The sequence below is a fragment of the Nycticebus coucang genome, chromosome 10, assembly GCF_027406575.1.
Source record: "Nycticebus coucang isolate mNycCou1 chromosome 10, mNycCou1.pri, whole genome shotgun sequence".
NCBI lineage: Eukaryota > Metazoa > Chordata > Mammalia > Primates > Lorisidae > Nycticebus > Nycticebus coucang.
The window spans coordinates 114,729,403-114,756,387 of NC_069789.1; the positions used below are offsets into that span (position 1 = coordinate 114,729,403).

Genomic DNA, 26,985 nt, shown 5'->3' on the forward strand with positions numbered 1-26,985 from the left:
GCTCAGGAGTTCGAGATCAGTCTGAGCAAGAGTGAGAGTCCGACTCTGAAAAATAGCCGGGCATTATGGTGGGTGTCTGTAGTCACAGCAACTTGGGAGGCTGAGGCAAGAGAATTGCTTGAGCCCAAGAGTTTGAGGTTACTGTGAACTAAGACGCCATGGCATTCTACTGAGGGCGACAAAGTAAGACTCTGTCTCAAAAAAAAAAAAGTTTCCCAGGGTCTCCAGTGGAATTTTTTTTTTTTGACAGTCTTGCTCTGTGGCTCACGCCCGAGTGCAGTGGCATCATCATAGTTCACTACAACCTCAAACTCCTGGGCTCAAGCGATCCCCATGCCTCAGCCTCCTGAGTAGCCGGGACTACAGTTGCCCCACCACACCAGGCTAGTTTTTCTGTTTTTAGTAAAGAGGAGGTCTCGCTCTTGCTCAAGCTGGTCTGAAACTCCTGAGCTCAAGGGATCTTCTCACCCTTTCTCCCTTCCCCCAGACCCTGCTCAGACATCCCCTGGTACCTCCCACTTGCCCAAAGAAACACTTGTGGTTAATGAATCTCAGAAAAGGGATGTGAAAGTTAGAAGTAAAAGTGGCAGAAGATAAAAAATGGGGGCAGGGAGGTCCCAGCTAAGGAGACCCCACTGCTACTGCCACTACAATTGGGAGCGAGGAGGAGCAGGCTCACAAGATCCTATCCCTGACGACCCTACAAAAATACTCTGCACAAATTTTCAAAAACATCCTTGTCTCCTGTCACCTGCTGAGACACTTCATGTTCTGGTCACCTCTGAAACCTGGGGGCAGGTCGTAAAGAGGGTGGAGTCTCAGGGAAAGAAAATGAAGCTCCAGGACGCCTGGGTCCACATCCGGGTGCCCAGAGATGTCGCCGCCACTGCTGCTGCTGTCCCTGCTGCTGCTGACGCTGCTGGATGTGGAGCCCAATGGAGCCACACTGATTCGGTATGGTGATGCCATCTGCCACCCCCAACATGGGACGCATCATCCACCTCTTGCCCTTTAAATCTGAGGCTCCCAAACCAGGAACCCATGATCTTTGACTCCTTTTACTTGGGTTCCCAAATCTCTAAATTGGGCTGTCACTCGTGTGGGCTCCACTCTAGCATGTCTGAAGCCCAGAGCCCTTTCAAGTCCAAGATCCTCCAGTGCCCACACCCTTACTTGTGGACCTTTTCTCCTCTTCTCAGGACATGTTTTTGGGAGGCCCCTAAAGATCCCTCGCTGAGTTCTGTGACCTGGTATTGGGATCTCTAGACAAGTGACACCCCTCCCATTTTGGAGACCCAGATCTGTGACATTTAAACTAAGACTCTCTAGATTCACATCATCTAAACTATTTAGGCCTCAAGAAGTGAAGTTTCAAGCCAGGCATGGTGGCTCACTTCTGTAATCCTAGCACCCTGGGAGGCTAAGGTAGGTGGATTGCTTGAGCTCAAGAGTTTGAGACCAGCCTGAGCAAGAGTGAGACCCCATCTCTACTAAAAACAGAAAAACTAGCCAGGTGCTTTGGTGGGCACCTGTAGTACCAGATACTTAGGAGGCTGAGGCAGGAGGAACGCTTGAGCCTAAGAGTTTGAGGTTGCTGTGAGCTAAGATGCCATAGCACTCTCTCCACCCAGGGTCACAAAATAAGACACCCCACTTTTCCTCCCCCAGCCTCTCCCTTCCTTTCCTCCCCCACTCTCTCCCTCTCCTCTCTTTCCCTCATCTACTGGAACTCTTGATGTGGGGAGGGATGTAGTCTTCCAGGAAGTGTTTTCCCCACTTCACATTCTTATGCCTCTCAAAGACTGAGTCATGGAGGAGGAGGCAAAGGTGTGAGTGAGGGGGAGCATTCTCAAGAGTGACTAAAGGCGGGTACAAAAATATTATTGGACATGATGTTTTTAGCCTGTTTTTAAAATTTACTATATCATGGATATTTTCCAAGTCAATGCAAATAGCAGTGAGTCTCAGACCGTTGTCTCAAGGCCAACAGTATCATCATGACCCGAGACCTTGCTAGAAATGCAAATTCCCAGGCCCCATCCCAGACCTATGTAATAAAAAACTGGGAGACCTGGATTTTAACTGGCCCTCAAGGAGTGTTTTGTAATATAGAAAGAAAACGTGATGAAATTCTGTACGTATGTTTTTTTTTTTTTGAGACAAAGTCTCACTTTGTCACCCTCTGTAGAGTGCTGTGACGACACAGCTCTCAGCAACCTCCAGCAATTCTCTTGCCTCAGCCTCCCAAGTAGCTGGGACTACAGGCGCCCACCACCAATGCCCAGCTATTTGTTTGTAGCAGTTTGGCTGGGGCGGGTTCAAACCCGCCACCCTTGGTATATGGGGCTGGTGCCCTACTCACTGAGCCACAGGCGCTGCCCTATATGGTTTCTTGTATGATTGCACGGGAATGAGTCTTCATGGAGAAGATGCCATTTGATAGTGCAAAAAGGGCTGAGAAACTTGAGCCAAAGGATGAGGAGGACTAGACCTTCCACCATACCACCACCAGCACCAGCGCCACCCCCAGTCACTCAGCCAACAACTGCCCTGTAGGGCCTTGGCGATGTTTTCTTTGTCAGTAGGTCCCTATTTGGGTTTCTAGGCAGGGCAGCTTCCTAAGTTTCAGGATCCTTTCTCTGCAGGGTCTCTCTTCGCCGAATCCACCCAGGACGCAGGACCCTAAACCTACTGAGGAGATGGAGAGAATCAGCAGAGCTCTCCAGTTTAGAGGACTCATCTCCTGGGAGCAAGCCTGGCCTTGTGCCTCTCTCTGATTTCTTGGATGTGAGTCACAGCCCAGCACAGCCCCCCGACACTTGTGCCCTCAAGCCAAACTCTCAGTTTACCCTGTATTTTTTTTTGCCATCAGGTCCAGTATTTTGGGGAAATTGGGCTGGGAACACCTCCACAGAACTTCTCAGTTGTCTTTGACACTGGCTCCTCCAATCTCTGGGTCCCATCAAGGAGATGCCACTTCTTCAGTGTACCCTGCTGTGAGCTTTGGGGGGGGGCAGGGGAAGAATAAAGCTCAGTAGGGGTGAAGGGAGAACCCTCAGCTTCCTCTGGGTTTTGGAGAAATCATTCTTTTCTGATGACCTTATGTTAGGTCAATGGGGCAGAAGGCCTTGGGGAGACTCCCCTCCTGCAGTGACATCTCTCTTTCCCTTTGACCCAGGGTTCCACCATCGCTTCAATCCAAATGCCTCTAGCTCCTTTCGGCCCAATGGGACCAAGTTTGCCATTCAGTATGGAAGTGGACGGCTGAACGGAATCCTGAGCGAGGACAAGCTGACTGTGGGTGACCTTTTACTCCAGGAAGGCTTGAGTTTGGGAGAACCCCGATGCCTAAGAGTATCTGGCTTAGGGAGGGGCTTGAGGAGGTGTGGCTTCCTGAGCACATAGATGAAGCTTTTCAAGTGGGGAGGTGGCTCTCCTGAGTGAAGGGGTGGAACTTCTCAAGAGGGAAGCCGGGCTTCTTTGGCGGAAGGGCAGAGCTTCTCAAATAGGGAAGCTAAGTTTCCTAGGCAGTTGGGGCTTGCTTCCAGATAAGCTGGGATTCATGCATTGGTTTGCAGGATCTCCAGGACATGTCTTTCCAGAAGTAACTGGCCCCATCTCAATCTACTCCTAGATTGGGGGACTCAAGAGTGCATCATTGGTTTTTGGGGAAGCTCTGTGGGAGCCCAGCCTGACCTTTACTTTTGCCCACTTTGACGGGATATTGGGCCTTGGTTTTCCCATTCTGGCCGTGGAAGGAGTTCGCCCTCCGCTGGATGTATTGGTGGAGCAGGGGCTACTGGATAAGCCTGTCTTCTCCTTTTACCTCAACAGGTATTAGCGGAGGGACTACCTATCCTTGAGTCTCACTCTTGATTCAGGAAGTCACTGACCCAATGCAGGAAGTCTCACCCTTTTCAGATAGTTATCAACCTATATACTCTCCAGCAGCCATCTACCCAACACAGGACATTCCATCCTCCCTTCAGGAAGTCATTTACCCCACACAAGAGACACCTGAACCCTATTCAGAAGTTCCACTGTTTACACAGGAATTTGACACATAGTAAAGAAACTCTTCAGCAGTTCAAAATGCTCCAGTTTCAAAATCAAGACAGGATATTCCATGCCCCACCCAACCACTCAATTTAGGAACCCTCTCCTCACCATAAAGAAAGCTCAAATTCCATTTGAGACCACTTACCACAAGTCAGGAATTTCCTGTTTTTTTTTTTTTAGAGACAGAGTCTCACTTTATGGCCCTGGGTAGAGTGCCGTGGCCTCACACAGCTCACAGCAACCTCCAACTCCTGGGCTTAAGCGATTCTCTTGCCTCAGCCTCCCAAGTAGCTGGGACTACAGGTGCCTGCCACAACGCCCGGCTACTTTTTGGTTGCAGTTTGGCGGGGGCCGGGTTTGAACCCGTCACCCTCAGTATATGGGGCCGGTGCCTTACCAACTGAGCCACAGGCGCCACCCGGAATTTCCTGTTTTAATGCAGGAAGTCCCACCCACCTTTTAGGAAATTCAGTCTTAAGCCTAGAAAATCCCACTCACCATCCAGAAAGTCTTTCCTCCCAGAGGCCTATTACCACAGTCAAAAAATCCTATGCCCAGTCAGTTAATCTCACATTGAACCCACTCAAGGAGTCTCACCTATTTCTTAGTAGATTCCACCCTCCTACACAGTCTAGGAAGTTCCCAACCCCTCTTCCCATCACTCTCAGTCAACTCAGGAAGTCTAACATCTCTGTAGATACCAGGACACACAATTCAGGTCTGACCACTTCTGAGGAACCCACTCCATCCCTGTACAAGTCACACCTTCAAGAGCCAATTCAGAAACTCCACTGCTGCACTTGATAACTATGATATTCAGCTCAGGAAATTTCCCACCTAAAGTTCTTACTTCCATAGCCAAATCCAGAAGTCCCAACCCTACATTTTAGGAAGTCTGCACCCCCACCCACAAAGCCCTAACTTTCCCTTCACTTCTGGCCTTGCTTCCCAGCTCACCACCCCACCTAGAGCCCCAGAAATGACTCAGTGGACAGGAAGTCTCATCCCTGGCCACTCCTATGGCTAGCAGCAGAGAGGCCACTGACACTGATGGCACTTTGCCTCTGCAGGGACCCTGATGTGGCTGATGGAGGAGAGCTGGTTCTGGGGGGCTCAGACCCAGCACACTACATCCCACCCCTCACCTTTGTGCCAGTCACAATCCCTGCATACTGGCAGATCCACATGGAGCGGTGAGGGACTTGGCTTTCTGGGCCTGGGGCCTGCATGCCTGGAACCCTGCCTCTAATGACAGCCCCTTTCTCCCTCACAGTGTGAAAGTGGGCACAGGGCTGACTCTCTGTGCCCAGGGCTGTGCTGCCATTTTGGATACAGGCACATCTTTAATCACAGGACCCACTGAGGAGATCCGGGCCCTGAATGCAGCCATTGGGGGAATTCCTCTGCTGCCTGGGGAGGTAAGGTTCCAGTTCCAGTGCATGTGGACTGGGGAGGCTGATAGCAATTTGATGGTGAACACTGAGAGGGTATCCCAGGGCAGACGGGACTGGAACTCCTGATAGGCTGGAGGGTAATGAAAAAGTGGAAGCAAGGACACTTCCTAAGCCTCTATTCTGAGTGACTCAGTGGATGGTGGTGGGAGATGATACTATAGGTTTATGTGGGATTGGATGAGAGAAGCCTACGCAACAGAGCTTGTCTGCACAAGGTGCGGAATATGTAGGTGCTCAGTATAGACATCACACTATGGAACTGGGAGCCAGGAAAGGGATTTGACCAGAACAGAACTCTCCCATCTTCATTTGTTCCTTTTTTTTCCTTAGCATCTTATTGAGTGCTCGGAAATCCCAAGGCTCCCCCCAGTCTCCTTCCTCCTTGGAGGAAGCTGGTTCAACCTCACGGGCAAGGACTACGTCATCCAGGTAGGTGGCCGTCAAAATGACGTCAAAGTGACATAATATACCTGGATTTGACCGGATTTGCGAGGGTAGGGCTGGGAGTGAGTTATCACCAGGGCCGGATAGGGCTACACAAACATTTCTTGTCCGGGGGTAATGGGCGGGGCGGGGCGAAGCACTGGCTCCCAGGTAAATGGTTATTCCGTTAGGCGTGATACCAGTAGCCCTGTCTTCTCGCCCGCAGATTACGTGGGGTGGCTTCCATCTCTGCTTATCCGGCTTCCAGCCCTTGGACATGCCTTCACCTGCAGGCCCCCTCTGGATTCTCGGTGACGTCTTTTTGGGAGCGTATGTGGCAGTCTTCGACTGCGGGGACACAAACTCCGGTGCCAGGGTGGGCTTTGCGCGTGCTCGTCCTCGCGGGTCGGCCGGGCGAGGGGGCGGGCGGGTGCAAGCGCGGGTGTCAGGTTGACGCCCGGGTTGAGCGCAGGCGCACAGGACGGTATTGGACCCAGTAAAAATCCGCTATTTCCATAGAACGAACCTGCCTGGGTTATTTCTTTTCAGTGTGTGATTTTTAGAGGAAAAATTAAAGGCTGGGCCTCCGAAGTTAGGAAGAGAGGGAAGGGAAATGCATCATCCCTTTTTTCTAAGACTCAGTGGTGAGAGGTTCTTGTACTACGAATCCCATGAAGCCCCTTGCCTACACTGCCCCTTGTAAAAGGCTCCCGGTACCGCGGAGCATTACGGACCATGTAGTCCATGCAGTGTTAATGTTCTGGCGGGGGCAGGCGCAGCCACAACATGCGTGGGAGGCGACAGGTCGCGGCAGCGGCGACAGGTGGCGGGGTGGGGGGTGGTGGTGGATGAAATCGGTAAAGCCTTACCCAACCTTTGTTCTAAGCGGAGGGGATACCATTCCCGCGGACCTCATCGGCTGTTCCTTCTCTTTCCTCTTGGGGTTCCGGGACCCCTGGGTCCGCCATAAAGGAGGAGCTTGAAGCCCCGGGCTTGGGGGAGCAGTCCTGCCCCTCCTCCGGCGGTGATGTCACTACCCCCTCCGCAGCCTCTTGCTGCCCAGAGCTGCCAGGGATGGGTCACCCCTCCCCCATCTCCAGCTCGGGATACCCCTATCCCCGCCTCGCCTCGACTTGGGGTGAGTACGGGGGAGGGGGCAAAAGCTCAGGGTACGGAGACGGTACGATAGCCAAAATCTCAGTTTTGGAGGCGAGGGACTCGGGAGACGGAGACTCAAAGATTAGAACAGAGAAATTCCCCTCGATTCTGAGCTTTGGGGGCCAAGGTACTTGGAGGGTCTCGGGGGACCAAAGAGGGAGTAAACAGGGAGTCCCCACGTTTTTAGCTTTAGTGCCCGGAGTTCCCTTTTTCTGAATTTGGAGCTGATAGGAATGGGGGAGGAGGAACAAGGAAGGGGTCCTAGAAGTCAGGGACCTTCCCCAATACTAGGCCTTGGGGAATGGGGAGGTGCTGGAAGGGGGCGCTGAGGATGACGGAGGTGGGAGTTGAAGCTTTCAGCAATTCTGTGCCTGAGGGCCTGGGAAAGGAGGAGTTGGGGAGGGGGGGAGAGAAAAGGATCTGAAAACATAGACAGATAATTGGCCTCTGTCCTGCTGTCCATCACCAACGATTGAGTTTGGTTCCCCTGTCTACGGTGTTCTGTAATTCGAGCCCCCATTGTGCCTCCAGAAGTCCCTCTAATGGGTGGGTGGGGAATCTAGGCTCTGGTGAGGCGGGGTGAGGGCCAGGAGGGAGGCATGGCATCAAAATTTCCCAGGCCTGATGGAGCCTGGACTATCCTGTTACTCCTTGCTCACTGCCTCTTCCTGCCTCCCATCTTCTCTAATCCTGAGTCTCATCCTATATTCTCCCCTGTTCCAGCTCCTTCCCCCCCCCACCAACCCTCACCTTTTCCCACATCTGATCTCTGCAAAAAAAAAACGCTGATTTGGTAACTTGATCTCGTGCCTGGCTGCTGTTAAAAGCAGAAGAGAGAGAGAGAGAGAAAAGAAAAAAGAAGAAAAAAAAAAAACAAAAAGAAAAAAGAGAGAAACAAAACAAAAAAAGCAGAAGAGAAAAGTTGGGTAGGGGGACAGTTAAAGGGAGGATGGCTAACTCATGTCCTTACCCTAAGGCCTATCCTCTACTCCTAGCACCTAGGGCTACCTGCCTCTGCTCCAGCCTCCACTTTTTCAGGAGACTTACTCAACCCCAGCCCGGTGCCTCACCTCAAGCAAGATTCATGGCTTCTGGCTGGGGGCACATCAGGGATGTGCAGGAGGGCAGGGATGGGCAGGACTTGCCTAAGTCTTTTCTCTGCCTTTGTGGGTCCTACAGAGGCTTAATGGCTGGCCAAGGATCCTGGATACTGGACTGGAGGTAGTGGGTGAGCCCAATGAGAGAAATGAGCTTTCTGGTCTGTGGGACAGGCCCCACTTCTGTAACTCTTTGCAGTGACGCAGTACTGGCCAAGATAGGGATTTGAAGTGGTGATGGGAGAGCTTCTGAGAAAGGAAAACAGATCCAGAGAAAGGTGACAGAGAAAAAGAGCAGTGGACAGAGACCTAGAGAGAGAGACAGACACAAAAGGGGGTGAGGCCTGAGAGAAATAGATACCCAGAGAGGAGAGAGAGGACAGATAGCTAGAAAGAGGAAGTACAGAGACTGAGGGGGTAAAGAGATGGAGGAGGGGGGAAATATAGGTGGGAAAGGGAGAAGAGGAAGGGAGGTCATCAGAGAACAAAGGGAGTAGACAGAGATCCTGATGAAAGGGCAGAGATCCAGAGAGGGGGAAGGACAGCCTGGGAAGGGGAGGGAGACAGAGACACAAAGAGGGGGCAAAGACTCAGGGAGAGGGGAACAGAATCCCAGAGAGAGAGGCACACCCTGATAAAAAGGAACTGAAAAACCAAGAGAGAGGCTCGGAGCAGCGGGTAGGACAGAGATCTAGAGAGAGGAAGGGCAAAGACTCAGAAAGAGGGGGACAGATATTCAGAGACCCAGAGGGAGGGCAGAGACTCAGAGGTGGGACGGAGACGGTGGGACAAATACTCAGAGAAGGGTGGCGCCTATGGCTCTAGGAGTAGGGCGCCGGTCCCATATGCCGGAGGTGGTAGGTTCAAACCTAGCCCCGGCCAAAAACCAAAAAAAACCAAATACTCAGAGAAAGGGGAGAAGAAGGGACACCAAGAGACACAGAAACGGGAGCAGGTGTGGGGTGGGAGGCGATACAAACCAGCTGCTGCCTCTGCTGAAGGAGGCGGCGGGCCAGGGACGCTGCAGCCAGATGATGCCCGCAGCCCCCTGACCCGCCCCCTTCACTCCCACAGGCACCGCCTGCTCCCACCGCAGCCCCAGCCGCAGCTCCTGGCCCCGCCCCAACCCCTGCACCTGCGCTCTGCCTCCGGCGTCTAGGACAGCCCAGGAGGTGTGGCCAGCCCGCTCCCCGGCTGTCAGCCTAGTTCTGGCCCCGCCCCTAACTCGTTGTCCCTCTAGCAGCCCCAGCCTCTCAGCTACCTAACCCGCCCCATTTTCCAGTAGTCCCGCCTGTTGCCATTGTATAGTCTGTACTATAGACGGTGGTTCCAGGCACTTTAGCCTTTCCCCTCTTCCCACCTTTCTGCCTCCCTTTGTGCTCCCTCCTCACCAGTCCTTACTGGTCCCTTGGTCCTCCAATCTGCAGCCCGCCGTTGTCTAGGCTTCGTCCTCTTTCCTCCACCAGATGGAAGTTCTCGCCCAGTAAGGCCTCTCTGACCTTCAGTCAGGCCTCTCTCTCAGGTTCTCTTATCCCTAAGACTCTCCATTCCAGGTCCCTTCTCTTTGTCCAGCCCGGTAGCTTTGTACTCTTTGCAAGTCTCACTTTTCCCCTAGCGTCCCCCTCTCCCGTTCCTCCACCTTTTCTTAGCGCTGCCCCGCCTCCACTTACTCTAGTTGCTTTCGAGCCCTTAAAGCCTCCCTTCTCCCTTAGTCTCGCCTTCCTACAGCCTATTCAAGACGTTTTCTACGATCTGTAGACCCCACCTACCTTCCCCAATCCCGCCTCATCCATCCAGACAGTCATTCTCCCAGCCTGGCCCGGTCTAACTAGGCCAAACTTGCAGCCTCCGCCCTGCCCCTTCTTTACCTCACCCCTCGTTAGTCCTAACCAGACTCTCTGAGGTTTCCAGGTCTCGCTCATCTCCACCCCGTTCTCACCGGGTCTCAGTCTCATTTCCTCTCGCCAGGTCTCTTTTCAGTGCAGCCCAGTCCCATTCTCATGGAAAGTGCTTCATCTCCACTTCCCGCCCTAGTTCAGTCCCGCCCCCTCACTCGCCTCAGTCCAATCTGAACTGTTTCTACCTTTTTCGATCCGCCCCTTCTTGAGGTCCGTTCCGCCCCTTCCAAGCAATTTTCCTTCTCACCAGGTCCTGCCAACCGGAGGTTTAGGTGCAGGGGGTTGTTCTCTTTCCTCGCTCCCTTTCCAGTCTAATCTGGACATCCTTTCACATTGTAGTCCCGCCCCTCTAGGCTGGTCGGGCTCCTTTAAATAGCTTGGACTTCCCCTCGCTCTGTCACGCTAGTCCCTTTTTTCAGTTCGGTCAAGTCTCTTTCTCATATCTAGTCCCGCCTTCCCCATTTTCCCGGTGCTGCGGAACCCAATATTAGTTGCCCTTGCCGCACTTTGCCGCCCGCCCCGCCTCTGGGTCTCCTCTAGCGGCTGGGCCGCGTTAGAGTCCCAGCCCCTCTCACGTTCCCCAGGCCAATCAGTTGGGTTTGTCCCGCCAGGACTACGCCCCTCACTCAAGCTCCTCCCTCACCCAATCACGTCAGTCTCCCCCCCGAGTCCCGCCCCTCTAGGACCCGCCCCTTTATCCCCGCCCCCCGGCCAATGCTGAGCTCAGTCTGTGTTTCGTCCTTCCGCGGGCGCCCGGGGGCCAGCAAGCAGCAGCCGGCGCCACCGCTGCAGCCGCCCGAGTCCCCGCCGCCGCTGCCCCCGCCACTGCCATCAGCGCCGCTGCAGCAGCAGCAGCCTGCGCAGCCCGGCTCCGCCGCGTCCCCGGCGGGCCCTCCGTTACCCCACGGGCCCGGGGGCCAGCGCGCCGAGCCATGCCCCGGGCTGCCGGCGGCGGCCATGGGGCGGCACGGCGGCGGCGGTGGCGACAGCGGCAAGATCGTGATCAACGTGGGCGGCGTGCGCCATGAGACGTACCGCTCGACGCTGCGTACCCTGCCGGGGACGCGGCTGGCAGGCCTGACGGAGCCGGAGGCGGCCGCGCGCTTCGACTACGACCCCGGCGCCGACGAGTTCTTCTTCGACCGGCATCCGGGAGTCTTCGCCTACGTGCTCAACTACTACCGCACCGGGAAACTGCACTGCCCAGCCGACGTGTGCGGGCCTCTCTTCGAGGAGGAACTCGGCTTCTGGGGCATCGACGAGACCGACGTGGAGGCCTGCTGCTGGATGACCTACCGGCAGCACCGCGACGCTGAGGAGGCGCTGGACTCCTTCGAGGCACCGGATCCCGCGGGCGCCGCTAACGCCGCCAATGCCGCGGGAGCCCACGAGGGAGGCCTGGACGACGAGGCGGGTGCGGGCGGCGGCGGCCTGGACGGTGCGGGCGGCGAGCTCAAGCGCCTCTGCTTCCAGGACGCGGGCGGCGGCGCCGGGGGGCCGCCCGGGGGAGCGGGCGGCGCGGGCGGCACCTGGTGGCGCCGCTGGCAGCCCCGCGTGTGGGCGCTCTTCGAGGACCCCTACTCGTCGCGGGCCGCCAGGGTGAGCGCATTCTCGGAGTCCCCATTCATCCCCTATCCCTCCTCCAGGCGCCCCCAGGTTCTCAGAAACCCCCAGGCAACTCTCAGAATCTCTTGGCCCATCCCAACCTCTCCTGGTCTCTCTAGCCTCCCAGTCTCTTAGAAGCCTCTTCCTCTTATCCTGAGTCTTTGGTATTCCTCTGAACACACCCCCCCTGTCCAGGCCATCCCTAGGATCCTACAAAGACGTATCTCCAATCTTCAGACTCTCCCAGATCCCTCCAAATGCCAACCCGCTTCTCTAGGCCACCTTAGACTCTTAGAAATTACACCCCACCCCAACCCACTGTGAATCTCCTAGACTTCTCTGCACACCCCCACCCTTGCTCTCCCCAGACCCCTCAGAGACCTTCAGAAGACCTCCCCAATCCTGACTCCTCAGCCTCTCCAAACCTCTTCTCGCTACACTTGGCCCCCCCTCCAGTCCTCATTTTCTTGGATTCTCTTCAGTCCCTCAGAGGACATCCCTTCCCAACCCTCAGTGACTTGTACTTAGGTCCTGTGAACACTGTCCTCCCACCCATCCCCTCTGAAACCTTCTTTTCAACTCTCATCTTTCCCAACACCTCTTTGCCCCCTCTCCCAAAAGACCTCTTGCTCCAACTTTGAATCTCCTGGTTGTTTTTTTTACCACACCCTCCCCCTGCCTCTTCCGTTCTCAAAGTCTCAGAACACTCTCCTATTCCACCCTCAGAACCTGCTGGACCCCTCTGAACCTCCAAACCATTTGCTGTAGCCAGGACACTTCCCTTTCCCCTTCACTGCAACACTGAGTCTTGGGGGCACCTCCCCCCACAACCTCCCAGCCCCTTCTGTGTTCATGTCCCTTCTTGCATCTTCCACATCACCTTCCATCCTAAGGACTTTCCCCATAAAGCTCCACACTTCCCCCCAGTCTTTCACACCCCTCAGTGTCTCCAGGACATTTGGAGCCCCCATGGTATGCCTTTCCTCTGCAGAATCGCCTTGTGCCCCCCCAGAATTGCTCTTCCTCATCCACAGACACTTGCAGCTTTTTCCTCCATCATTTAAACTGCACAGCCCCCTCACAGTCTCCCAGCTCCCCCTCTCCAAAGCTCCCCATCCCCTTTGCTTTTCTGTTAAGTGATTTTCCTTCCTGCTCCAGAACTTTTTCTAGCCTCAAACCGTCGGTCCCTCCCCTTTTCAAGTCATCAGCCCCAAGACTTTCATTTCAAAATAACTTTCACTTCTTTCTACCCTACCTTGGGATCTTTTCATCTGCCCTACCGCTCTCACTACCCTGCCATCTCCCTTTCTTAAGCCCTCCTGGTCCAAAGCCCAGGACTGGGCCCCTCAGCCTCTCCTCCTCCTCCATCAAAGTGACCTAAAGAACCCACATTCCATCCTTGTCTTTCCTCCAGCTTTGTATCCCTCAAAATTCCAGATATCCCCCCAAACTCTCTTCTTTTTTCCCAGAAAACTTTTCTCTAGCATCTGCAACTTACCAGGCTAAATGGCTACCCTCCTCCCTTTTTCTTCCCTGAACCTTTTCCTCCTACTTCCTCCCTGTCCCACAGATACAAAAAGGAGGAAGTGGGAGAAAAGACGGGGGCAGTTTAAAATGGGGAAAATTGGAAGAAGGGCGGAAGAGGAGCGAGCCCAGGGCCCCTTCCTAGGCTCGTGGGGACCCAAACACCCAGAGGAGTAGGTCTCGGCCCCTTCCCCCCACCGTGCCGCGTCCTGAGCTGGGAAGGACACTGAGCCGCAGTGCCGCATTTGCGCCAGGGAGAGGGCGCAAGGGGGAGGAGGAGCCCCCCCCCAGCCACCGCATAAAGTTTGGTCCCCGAAAGCGCTGAGTTGGCGAGATTTGGGGTTGAATCGGAGGAGGTGGGGAATAGGAGGTGCAGAAGGGACTTGGCCCAGATGCCCCCTCTGAACCGCCTCAGGCCTCTGAGCAGTTCCTTCCCTCGTTTGCCTGGGATGCCCTTCCGTCCTGTGACCCCACAGAAGTGTGCTGAGGTGAGGGGGAGGATGAAGGTAGAGTCTTGCTGTGATGGTCAGGCTAGGGGTCCTGGACAGCTATGGGAATCATTCATTTACTCCACAAATGTTTTTGAGTGTCCACAGTGTGCCAAATACTTTCCAGCCTCCAAGTGAGATTGCTTGAGAGAGTTTCGAGTTGAGGCCAACCCAAAGCGAAAGGTCCGATCCTACCTCCCCCATCCTGTGATGGTTCCTTTTCTTCTTACAGAGACTCTTTGCCCTCCTATTCCCTTCTGCTTTTGAGCCACCCTGGGGCAAGGAGTTAAACCAGCCTGATGCAGACCACCTCCGCAGCTGTTCACTGCGGCGGGTGCCCACTTTCTCTTTGTCCTGGAAGGGAAGGAGTTAATCAAATTCCTGGCCCGCGGCCTCCCTCCAGGAAGCAGCAGCACTGCGGCTGCGCGCTGCCTATTTGGCTCCCGCCGGGAAGGAGTTAAGACTGGTCCCAGCTGGTGCGGCTGCGCACTGCGGCGGGGAGCTGTCCGTGGTGCTGTCCGTGGTGCTGCCCGCCGTGCGCCCCGCCCCCTGGCCCAGCCGGCCCGCCCCCACTGCAGTGCTGCAGCCTGCGCTGGGCGCCGGTCTCCGAGGGGGCGGGGAAGCGCTAGGCATGCGCTCTGCAGAGGCCTCTGGCCTCAAACCACTGCAGAGAAATGAAGAATGGGGGTGCAGGTAGGGCCAGTGCTGACCCCTTAGGCCCACCCTAAGATCCAAGGCACTCTCTGTGATCCGACGCGGCACCCCTCCACCCCACTCCACACTTCAGTTTAAAGTTAAGGCTTCCCAAGTTCAGACCCTACCCTTCCACCCCTGTGGAGGAAGACAGGTGCAAAGGGGCAGTGCTGGCCTTTAGCCCACTCCAAGGCCTAGGCTCCTCTCTGAAGCCCAACACTGCTTTCCTCCTGTGCTGCCCATCTTACTAAAGCCCCCACTTTACTCTTAACAGCTGTCTTTTTTTCCCTCTCCAGGGTTCTCCTTTCCCCACCCTCTCTCTACATATCTGATCAAGCCCACTATCACCTCCAGGGGCCAGACCCGTTGTTCTCCTCAAGATCTTGATTCACTCCTCTTCAAGGCTCTAACCCACACTACTGTGTGGCAGGACACTGGTCCTCCCTGTCCCTTAAAATGGCCCAGGAACACGCCCCCCCCAATTCTCTGAACCTCTGAAAAGTGATGCACCTCACCTCTCTTTGGACCTGGCACACGTCTCTCCCTCTCCAGAGCCTTAAACCCTGACCCTCTCTCCTTCTCTAGTCTCTTCCCTTTTTGCAGCCTTAACCCTTCAACTCCTTCTCTCTTATTCTCCCCCCAACCTCCTCTGTGGTTCCATCCCTGCCCTGTCCTCTCTGGGGTAGGCTCAACCTTGCCCTCCACTGACTGATGCTCTCATACCCTAATAACAGCTCAGACCTGCTTACTGTGTTCTAGGCACTGGGCCAAGCACTGTTTTTGGAGCCAAGCCCTTTGTATGCTCATCTAGTTAATCTTCACAACAATCCCATAAAAATTTGAGGTTCAAAAAGCTCAATCTCCTTGTCCAAGTTTGGCAGGTTAAAAATCAGATGCAAACCAAGACTCTGACTCTTAACCAGCTCTTGATTCTGCCTCCCTGCCCTCTTCCCTTTTCCCTTCCCTCAACTCCAACCTAAGCTGAGCCTAAAGCCTCTGTGACACTGAGAGTGTATGACCCAAAGCCCCTTGCCCTCCGCCCCACAGCAGAACCCTTGGACACTGTCAGGAACCCTAATGTAGGACATGTGGAACAGGCAGGTGGGGGGAGATTGTTTAGGAGACAACAAGGGGCCAGAAATGCTGTTGCCAAGGAAGAAGCTACCCATCTGCTGTGTATGCTGGGGCCAGCTCCTCTCCTGCTGTTTCTGTTCATTTCTCTCCCCTTTTGTTAGCTTTAGAGAGGAAAATGGAATCCTAGAAGGGATGGAGCTACAGGGTTGGGAAGTCTGGATTCTACCTGGAGTTTGAGTCAAAGAGGCCAGGGAGGGGGGGGACACCAGAATGTTTTTCTGGAGATTCTGGTTGAACCGATGCCTAGGTCACCTCGCTCCCTCTCTCTCTTGCCCCACCCCACAGTATGTGGCCTTCGCCTCCCTCTTCTTCATCCTCATCTCCATCACCACCTTCTGCCTGGAGACCCATGAGGGCTTCATCCACATCAGCAACAAGACAGTGACGCAGGCCTCTCCAATCCCTGGGGCTCCGCCAGAGAATATCACCAATGTGGAGGTGGAGACAGAGCCTTTCCTGACCTACGTGGAGGGTGTGTGCGTGGTCTGGTTCACCTTTGAGTTCCTCATGCGCATCACCTTCTGCCCAGACAAGGTGGAGTTTCTCAAGAGCAGCCTCAACATCATCGACTGTGTTGCCATTCTGCCCTTCTATCTGGAGGTGGGCCTGTCGGGCCTCAGCTCCAAGGCCGCCAAAGATGTGCTGGGTTTCCTGCGCGTTGTGCGTTTTGTCCGCATCCTGCGTATCTTCAAGCTGACCCGCCACTTCGTGGGGCTGCGTGTGCTGGGCCACACGCTCCGTGCCAGCACCAACGAGTTCCTGCTGCTCATCATCTTCCTGGCCCTGGGGGTGCTTATCTTTGCCACCATGATCTACTATGCTGAGCGCATTGGCGCTGACCCTGATGACATCCTGGGCTCCAACCACACCTACTTCAAGAACATCCCCATTGGCTTCTGGTGGGCCGTGGTCACCATGACAACCCTGGGCTATGGAGACATGTACCCCAAGACATGGTCAGGCATGCTGGTCGGGGCATTGTGTGCTCTGGCAGGGGTGCTCACCATCGCCATGCCTGTGCCTGTTATTGTCAACAACTTTGGCATGTACTATTCACTGGCCATGGCCAAGCAGAAGCTGCCCAAGAAGAAGAACAAACATATCCCCCGGCCCCCGCAGCCTGGCTCACCCAACTACTGCAAGCCCGATCCACCACCCCCACCGCCACCCCACCCTCACCATGGCAGTGGAGGCATCAGTCCGCCACCGCCTATCACTCCACCCTCCATGGGGGTGACTGTGGCCGGGGCCTACCCCCCGGGGCCCCACACACACCCTGGGCTGCTCAGGGGGGGAGCAGGGGGGCTGGGAATCATGGGGCTGCCTCCCCTGCCAGCCCCTGGTGAGCCTTGCCCCTTGGCTCAGGAGGAGGTGATTGAGATCAACCGGGCAGGTGAGGCTGGGTGTGAGGGGTAGGGTGGGAGGCGCAGACCTGTGTGGGAGGACAGGGTGGAAGCTCTGAGGTTCTGAGACTTGGTGGTCAGCAGCAGAGAATGGAGAGAGAAAATAGGAGCAACTTGAGCTCAGGCCAGGGAGGAAGCACAAATAGTCACAGTGAGATATAGATTCTGTGTGAAAGAGAGTTTCTAGGAGATGCTGCAATCTAGGTGTTCAAAGAAGCCAGTGAGGCAGAGGGCAGATGAGAGTTCAGATTTTAATGACAGCGAGACCAAGAAGGGAAGATGGACTTCAAAACTAAGATTCAGAGGCCAGGATGACTGGGGGCAACTTGGAAATGAGAGCCCCGTGGGCTTTGCTCAAGGCAGCCTGAGGGGCTGGGAGAGAAGCACTGGAATGTTGCTAAGAGGAAGAGATGTGAGGAGTAGAAAGTTGATTGCGTGTGTGCGCGCGCGCGCGTCCCTCTCCCTCGGGAGTTTGTGCCTCAGAGGCAGAGATTTGGGTGTCCAGGAGGAGGGAGAGGCTGGTGGGCCCCCCTCCCTGCCTTAAGTAGGTCAAGAAAGGGAGCTGGGCCACCCGGCTCCCTTCTTGCTCCCTCAGCTGCTGACCCAGTTTCACACCAATTAAAAATAGCTCAAGTCAGAGCCTAGGGGACCCCTACCTCCCCCCCCATCTATCACCTTCCCAGCCCTTCCCCACAGTGCCCTTCCTAGCACCCAGCACTTGTCCCTAAACAGCCACTTCCTAGCTTTCTACATCCTCCCCAACCTGCCTCCTATTGGCCCCAACCAATCCACAACAGTTCACTTTGGCCAACCACTCCCACCCAGCTAGCCAGGGTGTCTTTTCTCCAGACACCCAACACCCACCAGGCCCTGCCACTGACTGTCCCCTAGCACTTCACACCTTCCCTCAACCAGCCACTGCAGCAACCCACCCTACCCACCTTTCCCCACACAACACCCTCTCCCTATGATCACCCCCTCTGCACACCCCAGTCATGCCCTTCTATACCCTATGATCACCCCTCTGCACACCCCAGCCATGCCCTCTCTATACCCATTTTCTTTTTTTTTTTTGTAGAGACAGAGTCTCACTTTATCGCCCTCGGTAGAGTGCTGTGGCCTCACACAGCTCACAGCAACCTCCAACTCCTGGGCTGAAGTGATTCTCTTGCCTCAGCCTCCCGAGTAGCTGGGACTACAGGCGCCCACCACAACGCCCAGCTATTTTTTGGTTGCAATTCAGCCGGGTTTGAACCCGCCACCCTCGGTATATGGGGCCGGCGCCTTACCGACGGAGCCACAGGCGCCGCCCTCTATACCCCATTTTCAACTGCGATTCCCAACACCTTAGGCTTGAATCTCCACTTCAGTGTCCAACATCTCTTCCAGCACCTGCTCAGATCTTCACAACCCACTATGAGTTCCCCACACCTCACTCTCTCCTTTGTGTCTGTCTTGACGCCTTTGGGATGCAGATCCCCGCCCCAATGGGGATCCAGCAGCAGCTGCACTTGCCCATGAGGACTGCCCAGCCATTGACCAGCCCGCCATGTCCCCAGAGGACAAAAGCCCCATCACACCTGGAAGCCGGGGCCGCTACAGCCGGGACCGGGCCTGCTTCCTCCTCACCGACTATGCCCCTTCCCCTGATGGCTCCATCCGAAAAGGTGAGGCCCGTCCACTGGCCCCTGGGGCTCTCCCTCTCTCCCCAGCCCAGGGGAGGGAGGAAAGGGTGATGGGGCGGAGGTGTTGGACTTCCCTTCTCTCCTCCCTTGCCCCAAATTGCCTTCCTCCCAGATATATCCCACCTGTCCCAGGTTTCCTTACCACTGACCCTTCACCTGTCTTTATTCCATCTCCATTTCCCCCTCCCCCCACCCTTTGGCCTCTTCCCCAACCCTCAGCCACTGGTGCTCCCCCACTGCCCCCCATAAACTGGCGTAAGCCAGGCCCCCCAAGCTTCTTGCCCGACCTCAACGCCAACGCTGCAGCCTGGATATCCCCCTAGTGGATGAACCCCTTCCCCCCAGGGTAAGTAGCCCCCACCCTCTGATCCCCGACTCCCCCATGCCTCCTGACCAACTCCTCTGAGAACATGCAGCCCCCACTGACCAAGACTCCTGCTCCCTCACTGAACAGCTCATCCACTTAACCCCAGCACCTGACACTGACACCCCCTCCCCCCCGCCCCGGGCATGCTCTGCCCCCACTAACCCCCAGCACCATTCCCAGCCCTGCCTCCTACACCTGACCCTGACCTCCCACCCTGCTGTCACAACTGAGCTCCATTCTCCCCCATCAACATCTCCCTCTCTGCACCCTCCTTTGGATTTTTTATTCAATCAGGGTCCACAACTAGGATGCTCTTCTGGGTGCAGAATGGGGTGAGAAAGGCTTATCTGCCTGTCCACTCTCCTGCACACAGCCAGCACTCAGCACCCACATGTCCTGGTGCTGGGCACTGGGAGCTCAGCCATGAGTAAAATCCAGGAGCTTCCAGTCTGGATGGGGAGGTAGATAGAGACCTAGAAAGTCACTGTGTGAGATGATATATGATAAAAAGCATAGTCAGAGGAAGCACAGAACTCCTTGTGGTGGAGAGGAAGCCTCTTGGAGAGAGCAAGCAGACATGTGATTCCATTAGATAGTAACTAGAAGGAACCACACAGGAAATCCTTGGAGCCCATGTCCTAGAGGGAGAGGGATTAAGAGGTGGAGATGTAGCAGGGAAACTGTGTCCAGGCTGGGGGTGAGATCTTGTCTAGGGGCAGCTCTGGGGCTGTATTGGGATAGACTGGAAGGAGGCTGGCCAGAGTGAATGCCCAAAGGGAAGCCAGGGCTGTAGGGATGAGGAGAAAGGGATGGGGGGTTGTCAGGGATTTGGTGGGGACAGACTGGGGACTGATGTCAGGAAGAACTGTTTAGTAGATGAATCCTCCAGCAAACACGTGAAGCACTTAACCACATGCTAAGTATTTTATTTAGCACATGTTTTAGTCCTTTTAACAACTCTAGCCAGCCCCTAAGCTTTCATTCATGTCATTCAGCAACTAAGTTCTGAATGGCACTGGAGATTTGGGAGTGAACAAAGCAAGAATCTGCCATCACAGTTTACAATCTCCCATCCAAGTACTAGCCGGGACCAACCTTAGCTTCTGAGATCAGCAGTTCAGGGCTGTGTGGCCACAGACAGTAGCGTATAGTCTAAAGTAGAAGTTGTCAAACTAACTATACAGAGCACCAGGCACAAATCTTGCTGCCATCTGCTTTTGCAAATAAAGCTTTATTTATTTATTTCGAGACAGAATCTCAATTTGTCGCCCTCAGTAGAGTGCTGTGACATCACGGCTCACAGCAACTTCCAAATTTCCAACTCTTGGGCTTAAGCAATTCTCTTGTCTCAGCCTCTCAAGTAGCTGGGACTACAGGCACCCACTACACACCTGGCTATTTTTTGTTGTAGTTGTCATTGTTGTTTAGCTGGCTCTGGCCAGCTTTGAACCTGCCAGCTTCAGTGTATGTGGCTGGCGCCATAACCACTGTGCTACAGGTGCTGAGCCTAAATAAAGCTTTATTGAAACACAGCCAATGTTAGGCTATATCAGCAGAGTGAATGTATAGCCTCCTTTGCCAAAAAGACTTACTACCTGGCTCTTACAGAAAGTTTGCTAATCTCTGTTTGGAGGAAGCACAAAATAAATAATTGAGAAAAAGAGGAAAGAACAAGATAATTACTCTGGTCACTTCAGTTAAGGAGGTCTGAAGGATCTTTGAGGGGTGACATGAAACCTGAAGGATGAAAAGGGCTAGCCTGGCAGAAGGAACAGTAAGTGCCATAGACCCTGAGGTGTTGGAGTGGAATGAGCTTGGTTTGTTAAAGGAACAGCAAGGAGGGCAGTATGGCTGGAGTCAAGTGGCCGGAGGAGAGGGGTGCAGAAGGAGTCTGAGGAGAAAGATCATGATGGTTTTTTGTGGCCATGATGAGGAGGCTAGATTTTATTTATTTTTAATTTTTAATTTTTTGAGATACAGTCTCAGTCACCCTGAGTGCTGTGCTGTGGTATCACAGCTCACAGCAATCTCAAACCCCTGGGTTGAAGTGATGTTTCTTCAATCTCCTGAGTAGCTGAGACTACAGGCACCTGCCACAATGCCTAGCTAATTTTCTATTTTTAGTAGAGACTGGGGTCTCACTCTTGCTCAGGCTGGTCTCAAGCGATCTTCCTGCCTTGGCCTCCCAGAGTGCTGGGATTACAGGGGTGAGCCACTGGCCCTCCTGGGTCTAGGGCCTAGGGCCTAGATTTTATTTTATTTTTTTTGAGACAGAGTCTCATTATGTCGCCCTCGGTAGAGTGCCATGGCATCACATCTCACAGCAACCTCAAACTCTTGGGCTTAAGCAATTCTCTTGCCTCAGCCTCCTGAGTAGCTGAGACTACAGGTGCCTGCCACAAAGCCCGGCTACTTTTTGGTTGCAGTTGTCATTGTTGTTTAGCAGGCCTGGGTCGGGCTGGAACCCACCACCTTCCATGTATGTGACCGGTGCCCCACTTGCTGAGCTATGGGCACTGAGCCCCTAGATTTTATCTTAGATGTGATAGGGGGCCACTTGAAGGTATTTGATCCATCACTTATTCATTCAGCAAACCTGTTAACCCTTCCTTAGAAATAAAGAGACACATGCTAAAGAATCTCTGCCCACAGGCTAAGTAGATGTCATAGGGAAACTTGGGGAGCTCCAGGATGACCTTAGCTAAACCCTCATATTTCACAGAAGTTCAGGGAGGGCCGTGACTAATCACCCCAGGCCACATAGCAGATGGGGACAAGAACCAGGCTTTGAGGCTCCTAGTTCAGAGGGGACCATTTGGGTCCTCTTGTTCAATCCCTTCACTTCTCCTTTTTGCAGCCCCTCCTTTATCATCCATTTTCATCTCATACCCACCCCCTCCCTGCTCCCATCTAACCCTTCCTCTGGCTTGCACCCAGTTCTTCACCACCCGTTGTTCCTCACCCCCAGGTCTGGAGGGCCCCCATGGAATTATGTGGAGGGGGTGGGGGAAGATCTGGGAATTTGGGTGAGGGAGGATTGGGGATGGGGGTGGCAGGGTGGGAGAGGTCCCTGCTTCTCATGCCTAAGATGCCAAAATCCATTCATTGAACTCAAATCATGGCTGGAGCTGATGGGGCTGACAGAATCTGCCCCAGATGCCGGGCTTCTCCCCTACCCAAAGACATTCTTCCTGGATATCCTTCTGCCCCCTACCACCAGGTTTTCCCTCCCCCAAGATCCTCTTTCCTTTATTACCCCACCTCTCCTCCCAACGACTTTTCTACCATGACCTTCCCTCCCCAACTGTATCCCCAAGGTCCTTCTCCCAAGACCCCCCCTCTCTCTCAGCCTGCCTCCCACCCCTGCCCCTGTCTCCTAACACTGTCCCTTTCCAGCCACTTAAATCCAACATGTCTGTTCCCATTTCCTCCCCAGCCTGCACGCTCCTCCCAACCTTCTTCTCTCTCCCCTTCCCCAACCCCTCCCCCAGCCACCCCGGAAGCTCCTTCCATATTTGATGTCTCGGCTGCCCCCATTTCACTGCTCCCCTTTCCCGGAAAACACCAAAGAGGAGGAAGAGATCCCGGCGTTTCTCCGTCCCCCCAACAGTGAGGCTGTGTTGGGGGGTTCCCCCCATCCACCTCCCCCCGCGCCGTGACTCTGTGTATTTCTGTCTCCAGCTCTTGTCACCGCCTGAGACCTCGCGAGACCCTCGGTCCCCCCCTGCCCCTTCCCCCCAGGTTAGCAATTGGGAATGGCTGGGAGGGGGTGTCCCCAAGATACTGGGTTTCAAACCACCACCATCCCCAGCCCTCACTCCTGCAGTCAAGACACTGGTGTCCAGACAACCCAATTAGCATTGCCTAGAAAAACCCCAGAGCTCCTCGGAGAGGCTGGCACGCGCAGACAGCTCCCGGATCCCAGATCCCATCAGCTACTGACTGTTGGAAACTTCCCCTCAGGCATCAGAAACTCAGCGCCTTCCCAGACCCTTTTAAGATCCGCCCCCCGCGCCCCCCACTCAGAACCCTCCGGATGACCGCCCCCCCCCCAACCCCCTGCTCTTGGAGTTTACTGACTCCCCTAGAGCACTGCCTGCTTTTGCTCCATTCAGCTCCCTCACAGATTCTCCCCAGCCATCTCTCTTCCCCCTACAACTAGGTTAGCCCCCCAGACCTCCTGGCCCCATGCGGTTCCCTCCGAGGCCCCTCTAGCGGCTGCTCCCCTACATGCATTCCACCTAGCCCTCCCCCGTGCCCTACCGCCCACCATCCCGCCTTGCTGCCCCCACCTTTTCGCCTCAGACGAGGGGACCAACCGGGAGGTGAAGGAACGGGGCGGGCCGCGGTGGGGGAGGGGCGGGGAGGCTCGGTGGGCGCCACCCCGCCTCCTAATCCTGAGTCTCTCCCCCCTCCCCAATGTCTCTACCTTTCTCGTTGATGCTGACTGACTCCGATTTGTTCGCTTTCTCTCTCCATCTCCTTGGTCCGCCTCTGTCCATCCATCTCTGTCTCTTGCATCCATCTTTTTGTGTCTCCGTGTCTGTCTTGTCTTTATCTCCCTGTCTCTTACCCTGTCTCTCTGGGTATCTCTTACCCTCTCCTTCCATCTCCTTCTCTCTTTGTTTTTCTCCCTGTCTTGGGGGTGGGTCTCTGTCGACCCGTCCCCCATCTCCCGGTGTTTCTTCCTCACCCCCCACCCCCAGGTTACGAGAAATCCCGCAGTCTGAGCAGCATCGCGGGCCTGAGCGGGGTGTCCCTGCGCCTCGCGCCCCTTGCCACCCCCCCTGGCTCTCCCCGGGCCGCCCGCCGCGCTCCCCCAACCCTGCCCTCCATCCTCTAGCGCTCCCTTCCCCCCTGTGGGGGCTAGCGGGGGGGGGGTGACCGGGAAGAAGGTCAAAGGAGTTGGGGATGGGGGGGTGGGGAAACGTTTTTTTTAAAAAATCAAAAAGTCATTAATAATATGCAACCGAGATGACGACGCCAGCAGACACCCCCGGGCCCCTTGCCCCCCACTTGGGCTCCCAGGATGGAGGAGGAGGGGCCAAAGCTGTCCCCTGAACTCTCCCCTCCTCCCCCTAAAAAAAAAGCCTTCTCAGGTCTCCATGAGCCATAGGACACCCCCCTCCCATCAACTCGTGTAAATAAGTCCAAATTATGCCAATTACATCTTGGGGCACCTTCTCTACCCTCTGCATGCCTCCTACCCTTGACCCCCTATTCCAACTCCACCTCAGCAATAAGCCGCCAGGGGCTGCATGCTTGAGTTTGAGGGAAGGAGCACTCTGGGAGGGGGCTGGTCTTTAAGCCAGCCACTGGAGGGTCTTCTGGTCTCCTCCCCTTCGCCCCAAAAGGGCAACCAACCCACTGTGGGGAGGAAAAACAAAATACTTGAAATAATGTAGGGGAAGGAGGAACAGTTATCCAAGCCAGAGCTGAGCTCAGAAGGTGGGATGAGGCATCAGGGTGGGCTGCAGACCTGCTCCCTCATCCTGTAGGGGGATCCCTCTGGTGAATTTCACCCCGTTATCCTCCCCCTCCCCCAGGGATCTGCTGCCTCTATTCTTGCTGCATGGACTCAGACCTTCCACCTCAGATTTCCTGGGATGATTTGGCCCTAGCACACAAAATCTGCCTACCCACCCTCCATTCCCAGGACATGAGACCTGCACCCGGAATTCCTGAGACTGACCCTGGCACCCCACACACCCCCAAATCCCCACGCACTTCTGGGATTTAACCTCTGTTCACAGATGCTCCCCGCCCCCTCCCAAACACCTCCACCAAATTCCCTGTACTGCATCCCAGCACTTCTCAGACCTCCAAGACCTCACCCAGCTCTTCAACTCAATTTCAGCCTTTGGGATGCTCCAAATCCTTCCCACATCTCTTGACATTTCCTGGACACACCAAATCCTCAGGCCTGCTCCCCCAGGCGCCCCCAAATTTCTAACATCAGACTCACCTACCCGAGTTTACCCTGAAGCTAGAGCTTTCAGGATAAATTCAACTTGTCTGCAATTCCAGGGATCCAGGCACCCCCTTTCTCACGCCTAGCCCTTCCTCCCACAAAGCCCTTTCCCTAAGATGGTGCCCCAAAGGTACCCTCGACACGGACACCAGTTTCCAGGGGTCGTACTCGTAACCCTGGTGGTGTGGTTTTGGACAAACACTTGTTTTCAAAGTTTTGTCTTTAATGTGCAAATTTTTCACAAAAGCCTGTAAGTCCTGGTATTGCTGCTTGGCCAGGACACCGTTTATTTAGGTTAAGTGTTTCCATTTAAAGTAGTTCACAAATGTGCCCGAATGGAGAAACGCTGAAATTATCAGAAGCTTTGGAAACAGCGACACACACAATCCCGCTGTCATCCCAGCCTTCCTTTCCCTGGCATTCTTTGCTCCACCACGCTCGCGGGTGGAAAGTCATTTCTCACATCCCATCCTGGCTCAAGGATGCGCTACCTCCCCCAAGCCCAGGGACTACACTGGTCCCATAATCCTTAGTGGACCCCCGGTTTTGGAGCCGGGGCCCACAGAATTAGCAACCTTCCTCCCTCTGCTCCTACGGCCTCAGGAATCTCCTACCCCACCGAGGGTGGTCGGGGACGTCACTGAGCGCGATTCTTGATGCAATGATTCCTATGCAAGGGGCATTTTGAGTCCCCCCATCCTTCCCTCGGACCCTAAGCCCTCGTGAACCAGGGGTGAGGGGTGGGGCGGGTTCTGGTGGGGGCGGGGCAAAGGGCTAGGGGCTCCTGACACCAGGGTATGGGGGTGGGGACTGATTATATTGCCAAAGGGTTCAATTTCTTAAAAAAAGCCCCTCCCCCCCGTTTCCCTTGACCCTAGCGAAAGTCGAACGGGGCGGGGAAAGGGAGTGAGGGTCTTTTCCAAAGGGTACTGACCTCTTCCCAATGTCTCCCCCCTGCTCGCCAATCCGCCACACGTACCCAGCTTTTTAGTTCAGCTTTTAAAAATAACCACAATCATTATAAACGTCTACAAACATAATTTTGTCCCTTTCCCTCCTCCCCCAAGCCAACAGTGTGGGATTCAGGGAGGGAGAGAGAGCAAGCTAAAGGGACTATTTCCAAGTCCGGCTCTCCCTTTTCCCCCCCGGCCGCCAGGGTGCCTGCACCTATACGCATGCGCTGCATGACGCGCCCCCCACACGCATGTCGCACCCCTCCTGCGCTCCGGGAACGCACGGACACCGGGCAGGGGGCGGGGCGATTGGGGAGGAATGAATGGTAGGGGGTCTTCCTGAGCTCAGCGGCTCACCCTCCCCAACACACACGCACAGCAATAAGTTTCTCTCACTCAAATGTGGGCGGGGCGGGCCAGGCCTGTCGATGGGGGGGAGTGACGAGGGGGCGCTCTCAGGGATGGGGGCGGGGTCCGGAGTCTGTGGGGAGGGGAGGTCTGCAAATCGTCCAACTCTGGTGCTAAAGGCGGGTCTTCTCAGCCCACCCGCAGGGAAGGGAGGGAGGGGTCAGCAGGCCTCTCCCCCAAGCCTCCCCTACGCCCACCCTGGGTGCATGAACCGCCCAATGCAGAAGCTGCCGCATGTCACACCCTCCCAAAAGAAAAAGTGTCATGCCCACCCACCCTCTCACTCAAAATAAAAGTTTCCTTTTCATTTAAAAGTTGCCTCCTGTTTGTTGGGAAGGTCTTTTGATTGGGTAGAGGGTACACAGAGGAACTGGGACTTCAAGGATAGGGCTATAGAAAAGTAACAAGGGAGTGGATTTTGGTCGTCCAGACGTCGGGTCCCTTAATCACTAGCACTCACAGTATTTGGGGCAAGTGTCTGCCTCAGTTTCCATGATAGTTAAAGCGGGGATCAACACCCCTAACTGAAAAGTCTGGGAGAATGAGTCTGAGAAGCCCAGAGCCCCTAGCTGGGAGTGGGTAGTTCCCAGAAGAGTGCTGGCCCCTGGTCCCGCTGTGGGCTCAGGGGCTGAGGATCCAACATGTTCCATGTTGCTGACTGTGAA

General features: G+C 55.0%; 2 protein-coding genes across 8 annotated transcripts; both read left to right on the forward strand.

Moving 5' to 3' along the window:
- The first annotated feature begins 604 nt into the window (after positions 1-604).
- NAPSA (napsin A aspartic peptidase) lies at positions 605-10,642 on the forward strand. Its single transcript, XM_053607210.1, has 9 exons — positions 605-954; positions 2,646-2,787; positions 2,873-2,996; positions 3,179-3,297; positions 3,635-3,834; positions 5,130-5,252; positions 5,333-5,477; positions 5,844-5,942; positions 6,163-10,642. The coding sequence occupies exons 1-9, from the start codon at positions 875-877 to the stop codon at positions 6,388-6,390; spliced, it is 1,260 nt and encodes a 419-aa protein (XP_053463185.1). The 5' UTR covers positions 605-874; the 3' UTR covers positions 6,391-10,642.
- A 127-nt stretch (positions 10,643-10,769) lies between these two features.
- On the forward strand, positions 10,770-26,634 carry KCNC3 (potassium voltage-gated channel subfamily C member 3). Of its 7 annotated transcripts, XR_008383204.1 has the most exons (6): positions 10,770-11,688; positions 15,819-16,926; positions 18,412-18,603; positions 18,841-18,967; positions 22,670-22,729; positions 23,695-23,713. XR_008383204.1 is itself a non-coding variant. In XM_053607192.1 (5 exons), exons 1-4 carry the CDS (start codon positions 10,804-10,806, stop codon positions 18,942-18,944), a joined length of 2,289 nt encoding a protein of 762 aa, XP_053463167.1. In that variant the 5' UTR covers positions 10,770-10,803; the 3' UTR covers positions 18,945-18,967; positions 22,480-23,836. The 7 variants fall into 7 exon arrangements, 6 of the variants coding, with proteins under 6 accessions (XP_053463167.1, XP_053463168.1, XP_053463170.1 ...); XM_053607192.1 differs by having other exon boundaries at positions 22,480-23,836; XM_053607193.1 differs by having other exon boundaries at positions 22,670-23,836.
- The last annotated feature ends 351 nt before the right edge of the window (positions 26,635-26,985 follow it).

Bases quoted from the DNA above. Each gene is read 5' to 3' on its own strand.
- NAPSA (XM_053607210.1), top strand. From the start codon at position 875: ATGTCGCCGCCACTGCTGCTGCTGTCCCTGCTGCTGCTGACGCTGCTG. The intron at 3,298-3,634 runs GTGGGTGACCTT...ATCTACTCCTAG, and splicing joins TGAGCGAGGACAAGCTGACT to ATTGGGGGACTCAAGAGTGC. The intron at 3,835-5,129 runs GTATTAGCGGAG...TTGCCTCTGCAG, and splicing joins TTCTCCTTTTACCTCAACAG to GGACCCTGATGTGGCTGATG.
- KCNC3 (XM_053607190.1), top strand. From the start codon at position 10,804: ATGCTGAGCTCAGTCTGTGTTTCGTCCTTCCGCGGGCGCCCGGGGGCC. The intron at 11,689-15,818 runs GTGAGCGCATTC...CCCACCCCACAG, and splicing joins ACTCGTCGCGGGCCGCCAGG to TATGTGGCCTTCGCCTCCCT. The intron at 18,604-23,694 runs GTGAGGCCCGTC...CCCCACCCCCAG, and splicing joins TGATGGCTCCATCCGAAAAG to GTTACGAGAAATCCCGCAGT.